This window comes from Odocoileus virginianus, unplaced genomic scaffold (assembly GCF_023699985.2).
Source record: "Odocoileus virginianus isolate 20LAN1187 ecotype Illinois unplaced genomic scaffold, Ovbor_1.2 Unplaced_Contig_2, whole genome shotgun sequence".
Taxonomy (NCBI): domain Eukaryota; kingdom Metazoa; phylum Chordata; class Mammalia; order Artiodactyla; family Cervidae; genus Odocoileus; species Odocoileus virginianus.
This window is the reverse complement of record NW_027224319.1, coordinates 4,326,309-4,332,478: the sequence shown is the minus strand read 5'-3', so window position 1 is coordinate 4,332,478 and position 6,170 is coordinate 4,326,309. Positions and strand designations below refer to the sequence as shown.

The window sequence follows — 6,170 nt, the reverse complement described above, 5'->3', positions numbered from 1 at the left end:
CCCTTAGGTAATTCCCGTCCTTCGGCCCCCAGCACAACACCCAACATGCCCTGGGTCCATCCTTCCACACCTGTTCGGTTTATGACCTCCCGAGGGACAGCAGGCCCTTATGTGTGTGTGCGTGTGTATGCTTTTTGGGGTATGCATGAGCAGTGGCCTCTGTGCCCCTCCCCCTTCTCTCCTCAACAGGTGACTGGGAGGCCTGGAGAGCCCTCCCTCTCCCCCACCCATTCCTGAGCTTGAACAATGCCCTCCCCAGGCCCCAAAATAGCCCCTGAGTCTATCCAGTGTCCTTTTATGGCCCTGTCCGCATTGTGCCCTGCAGGGGTGGGGCCGGGGTCATGAGGTGTCCAGGCGTGATAAAGGCCGGTTGCAGGAGGCTCACCTACCCTGCTCTTGGCTTCCTCCTCTCCACCCCTGCCTCTGTGCTCACAGGCTCCATGGCTCCCAAAAAGCCAGATCCCAAGAAGGATGAGGCCAAGGCAGGTGCCAAAGCAGCTGCAGCTCCAGCTCCCGCACCTGCACCTGCACCTGCACCTGAGCCCTCCAAGGAAGCTGAGTTTGATCCCTCCAAAGTCAAGGTGGGTGTGGAGGCTGTGTTTTAGGTAGGAAGGGAAGGGTAGGTAAGTGAATCCCAGAGTGGACCTACCCAGTGGAAGAGTGGGCTCCAGAGAAAGTGAGTACTGAGCTCTAGTTGGAAGCTTCAGCATCAGGAGGGCTGCAGCAGGAGAGACGGTGGTCAGACAGCAGGCAGGACTGCCCCAGTGTTGCTGAAGGGGCTGTCTTTTTGGTGGTTGGAAACTGACTCTCCCCAGTCCTTCTCCTTGGACCTCACATCCTTGGGGAATCCTGGGCCCGCCAGTGTCCCCCACCCCCGCAGCCAGGCAGGGACTTTTCTTGTCGCACTGTGGGGTTTTAAGTCCATGCCAAGTCCCCCAGGGGAAGACGGGGTGGGGAGCAAAGAGAAGCCAGGCTCCTGCCCAGGCTGGGTCACAGTCACCCCCGCCAAGGTCCCTGAGCCCCAGAGCTGGTGGGGCCTCCGCTTTGAGGTGGCGACGCTGAGCCATAGTCTGGGTAGGTCATGGAGAAAGTTGGTCATGGAGCTGTGACCAGTGGCCCCAGGAGCCCTTCCCCAGATTGGCTCGGAAGTCTTTCTCAGAGTCTAAACTTGGAGAATGCGCCGTGACTGCCACCTGTGGCATCCACATAGTGGCACGCACCCTGCGTCCCGTCTGCGTCTGTTCTTGGCTGGCCACCGGCCACCGCTGCCCTGGCTGCTGGCAAAGGGGCCCCGTGGAGCCATCCCAGCCCTTCAAGGTCCCCAGCAAGACTGCAGCTGGTCCTCACAGATCCACCTCCGCTTCCCAGGTGGCGCCAGTGGTAAAGAACCTGCCTGCCAATGCAGGAGACACAAGAGACTCAGGTTCGATCCCTGGGTCAGGAAGATCCCCTGGAGGAGGGCATGGCAACCCACTCCAGTATTCTTGTCTGGAGAATCCCATGGACAGAGGAGCTTGGTGGGCAGTCCACGAGGTTGCACAGAGTCGAACACGACTGAAGTGACTTAACGCAGCACACAGGTTCAAATCCTAAATCTGTTCCACTGCCGTCTCTACTCTAAGGCTTGGTTTCTTCAGCTGTGAAATGGGATAATAAGCCCTCCTCACAGGCTGTTGGGAACGATTCACAGCAAGTGCTCCCTGGAGTCGGCCCCCACACCGACCACCCTCAGACCCCTAGTGTGTATCCCACAGGCAGAGGGTTGGACAATCCCGGGGCCCGTGGTGGCTTTGTGTGTTCTCCCTGGATCTGAGGTTGCAGATTCGCCCCTGAGCAGAGGAACTCAGGAGGTCTCTCCTGGGAACCCTGCAGAAAGCCATGTCAGGAGCTCAGGGCACCTAATCTCGGCGTGCTTCCTGGTGGAGGGAGCTCTCAGGTGGCCAGAGACAACTTGGTCGGGTCTTCCCAACACAAGGTTGAGCTGGAGGGCTGGGAGGGGCAGCCTGGCAGGGTGGCTGGGGCAGGATTCTGCTCTGCACTGGGGTGCACCGAGGTGGGGACTCCAAGGGAGCCGCAGTGGGCGAGGTGCCAGTCAAGTCCCCCTCCCCCAATCTCCTTTCCCTGGTGCGCCCTTGACCTTGGACTGAGTGACTGCAGTGATAAAAATAGACCTGGTATCGAGTGAGGAGGGGGAAACCGGGTCCCAGGAGGCCTCCTGACCTCAGGTGCCCCTGCCATGGTCTTGCAAACACTCAACAGCTCAGGGCCTGGCTGCCTGCTGTGCCATGCTGGGGGCTGCCCTGGGCTTGCAGATGGGGGTGTGTGAGACTCAGGTGTAGGCAGGGCCAGGTGAGCGACAGTGCCCAGCCTTACACATGCAGACAGGTGCACACACAGGTGTGTGAATGCACATGTTCATCACACACACCCCTCCTGTAGATGAGCTCTTAAGTTGCAGGGCTCTCTGGCCTGTACCCTCAGCCCAGCCTCTCCTGCCACCTGCCACTCCCTCCCAGAGAGATGAGGCGCCCCCATCTCATGTAGACAGACTTGCCCACTGGGCCCCAGGCCCAGCAGAGCTGGCAAAGCCAGTGCAGTTAGATCTTGTTGCTTTAGGCATGTCTGTCCAGGACTGGGGGTCTCAGGTAAGGCCTACCCTGGGTTGGAGATTCAGGGCACAAGGCTTCCCTCCGCATCACTTCCCCAGATGAGGCCTAACTGGTGTCAGGTCTGGGTACGCACAGACCCAAGGCCGTCAGGTAGGATAGGTGAGGAGGGGTAAGGAGGTGGGGGGTGGGAGTCAAGGTGGACGGCAGGAGGTCCTGGGCGGTGGAAGCTGGGATCCTGAATTGGAGACAGGTTGGGGCAACCGAGGGGTTGAGGTCCAGCTGGCCACGGAGTGGAGTGACCAGGAGGAGACCTGGCCCCATCCTCTGAACCCGGCACTCAGAATTTGGGGGGTCTCCTTTCAGATCGAGTTCACTCCAGAGCAGATTGAAGGTGAGTGGTTGGGGGGGGGGTGCGTCTTGAGCCCCGGTGCTGCGGGGCTGGGTCCAGGGTCCCCAGGCTGAGAGTCCTGCTGGCAGTGTGGGTTCTGGGTGGAGTGGGGTGGGCTGCCTCTGGAAGTGTCCACAGCTCACGCCCCCTCCTGGCAGAGTTCAAGGAAGCCTTCATGCTGTTCGATCGCACGCCCAAGTGCGAGATGAAGATCACGTACGGGCAGTGTGGGGATGTGCTGCGGGCTCTGGGCCAGAATCCGACACAGGCTGAGGTGCTCCGCGTCCTGGGGAAGCCAAAGCAGGAAGGTGGGTGCGCTCAGCCTGAGATGTCCCCATTAGTGCCAGTCCCTGGGGGAGAACTCCATCGCTGGGTGGGGCGGGGGGACAGCATGGGAGTCTCCCTGCTGTGCACTCCTCTGACACCCTCCCGTTCTCTGGAGGAGGACCTGGAGCCCAGCCTCAGGGGATGCTCACAAGCAGCGGTGGCTCCTGTATCACCTGGCCGCATGCCGATTAGCCAGGCTTCCTGGTCATAAGGGACTGACAACAGCGCAAACCAGCTCCAGTGGAGGTGTGAGACCTGGCTTGGGTCTCCCACCTGCTCGCCCTGTCCCTCCTGGCCCCCTGGGCATCCCTCAGGGGGGCAGGGCCAGCTGCCTTCACCACCTTGGGCAGAGATGGTTGCCCACTCTGCCCCAAGGATGACTGAGACCCAAGCCCCCGCTGCAGGGACAGAAGCCCCAGAGAAGGTCTCTGAACTGCCCAGCTGCTCTTGACCCACCCCAGGTGGCAGGGAGAGTGGAGTCTGTAAGAAAAATAACGAGGTGCTAGGAAGAACTGATCCCCCAAAGGAGAACAGAGGGGCTAGACACCCACGGTGGTGCCGCTGTCCGTATGTACCGCAGAGGACCATGTCAGTCATGCATTTCTTAGCTGACTCAAGTGCCTGGTGCCGGGGGAGCGCTTGGTAAATGGCAAACTGGTGTAGAGTGCGCTGGGGAGCTGGGCGAAGGCAACAGGTCCTCACTGTCAGACTTGGCGAGGGGGCTTCCCGCTTGCCCCTCAGAGCCAGGTGCTTGGCCATCTCTCCACAGAGCTCAACTCCAAGATGATGGACTTTGACACGTTCCTGCCCATGCTCCAGCACATCTCCAAGAACAAGGACACTGGCACCTATGAGGACTTCGTGGAGGGGCTGCGGGTCTTCGACAAGGAGGGCAATGGCACGGTCATGGGCGCCGAGCTCCGCCACGTGCTGGCCACGCTGGGTGAGGGCGGCCGCCTCCCCACTCCCAGCCTGCCTGCTGGGGACATCTGGGAGAAAGCACGCTGTCCCCCGCCTAGTTCTCCCTTGCGAAATGGAGGGTGATGCCATCAAGGTGCCTCCACGGCCGGAGACCTAGCAAATCTATGCGGGGAATTTAGAAATTTAGATGCGGGAAAAAGAAAGCCAGTGGGTGCAGCTCACAGAACTGGAAGGGCTCTGGGGATGGGGTGGGGCAGGGTGGCGCACCCAAGGAGGGTCAATCAATCCAGTCCTGGTGTTTGTTGCCTCAAGGTCATTCCAGAGCAGAGAAGGTACTGTGCCTGGCTCTTGGGCATCCTGACTCCCAACGTCAGGGGCCTGGCTGGCAGGAATGTCCCCTTTTCAAAGAGCATTTTTCCTACATCAAATATTCATTGAGCTCATATTCTGTCTGCTCACAGCGATCCTTCCTGCGTCAAATATTTATTGAGTGCCTAGTGTGTGATCAGCGCTGTGCTGAGGTTGTGTGTGTGTGTGTGGCTGGGGCAGGTAGGATGTGTGAGGGAAACAGCAGTGGGCGTTCCAGTGGGGGGACCGGCACGGCACACAAAAGCGCAGAGTCAGGAAAGGGAAGGGCCAGCCTTGTCTGGGGAGCACTGGTGGTGTTTCTAGGTCTCCTCCATGGTCATCCCCAAGGTCCCCAGCTCTATCCTGCGCATCTTTCCTGGTCTCCTCTCGATGGAGGGAGACCTGCCAGCCTATTGAGCACAGGGGGCAGTCTGTGCCGGTGACCTGAACACCAAGATGGCACTGTTATGGATGGAGTCTAGGCTCAGAGCGGGCACCAGGTTTGCACCCCAGGCTTTGTTCATTTTGACTTGTCACTGATTCTCCTGGTTTCAGAACTGAGGGGTGACAGCCCAGGCTTTGGGGTGTACCAATTTGAGGCATGCGGCATACTGGAGAGGCACCCTCACCATCCAGAGGCAGTCGGGGGGTCCCCCAACCCTTCACACCTCGACAGTGCTGACTCAGCTTTCCACTCCCGCCAGGTGAGAGGCTGACGGAAGACGAGGTGGAGAAGCTGATGGCGGGGCAGGAAGACTCCAATGGCTGCATCAACTATGAAGGTAGACTCAGCAGGCAGGGAGTCTGCTGGGGGGAGGCGCTGGGGTCCTAGGGCCCCTCCCTTGGCTATCCAGGGCCGAACCCTGCGGCTCACTCTGTCCTTCTTTCCAGCGTTTGTCAAGCACATCATGGCCAGCTGAACCTCTCGCCCCAGGTGAGACCCCCCTACTCCCTTCCAAACCTGTGACCACCTTTGCCACCTCTGCTGATGTCGGTCCTGTGGTTCGCCCCTCCCACCTCTTTCATCCAGCTTCCCTGTTGCCCCCTCCCCAGCCCCAGCAACGCCAGTCCTCAGCTGACATCCTGCTGCCTGGCTGCCCTCTCCGCTGTAACCTGTGACCACCTTTGTTCTCAGGGAGCCCCGGGGGAGGCGGCGCTGGGGGCAGCTCGTCTTCTATTTGTGATGCGGGCACCAGAGGCTTGGAGTTGCGAAGGGCCAGAGGGGAGCACATGGCTCTCTCTGCACAACCCTGCAGACCGGCCGTCATCACTGCCATCAGGCTACGTCGGCCAGTGACTGCACCGCTGTCTCCACTCCTTGGGCCTCATGAATAAATGGCTTCTTTACTTCCTCCTCCTACCTTCCTTGCTTCCTTCTTCCTTTCTTTCTCTCCTTCCTTCCTTCTTTTTTCCTTTTTTTCCCTGGCAGTGCTGGGACTTCATGGCAGCACATGCTTAGTTGCCCCACAGCATGTGGGATCTTAGTTCCCTGACCAGGGATCGAACCCGCGTCCCCTGCATTAGAAGGCAGACTCTTAAATCAAAGAACCACCAGGGAAGTCCCCGCCCTCCCCCTC

The 6,170-nt window shown here is 59.8% G+C and overlaps 1 protein-coding gene across 1 annotated transcript; it reads left to right on the top strand.

Annotated features, from left to right (window-relative positions):
- The first annotated feature begins 366 nt into the window (after positions 1-366).
- MYL3 (myosin light chain 3) lies at positions 367-5,953 on the top strand. Its single transcript, XM_020915951.2, has 7 exons — positions 367-581; positions 2,973-3,000; positions 3,156-3,305; positions 4,094-4,267; positions 5,298-5,375; positions 5,485-5,527; positions 5,729-5,953. The coding sequence occupies exons 1-6, from the start codon at positions 441-443 to the stop codon at positions 5,511-5,513; spliced, it is 600 nt and encodes a 199-aa protein (XP_020771610.2). The 5' UTR covers positions 367-440; the 3' UTR covers positions 5,514-5,527; positions 5,729-5,953.
- Positions 5,954-6,170: the final 217 nt, after the last annotated feature.

Excerpts from the sequence above, each read along its gene's own strand:
- MYL3 (XM_020915951.2), top strand. The coding sequence starts at position 441 with ATGGCTCCCAAAAAGCCAGATCCCAAGAAGGATGAGGCCAAGGCAGGT. Across the intron at positions 3,306-4,093 it reads GGGGAAGCCAAAGCAGGAAG|AGCTCAACTCCAAGATGATG; the intron begins GTGGGTGCGCTC and ends ATCTCTCCACAG. Across the intron at positions 4,268-5,297 it reads CCACGTGCTGGCCACGCTGG|GTGAGAGGCTGACGGAAGAC; the intron begins GTGAGGGCGGCC and ends CACTCCCGCCAG.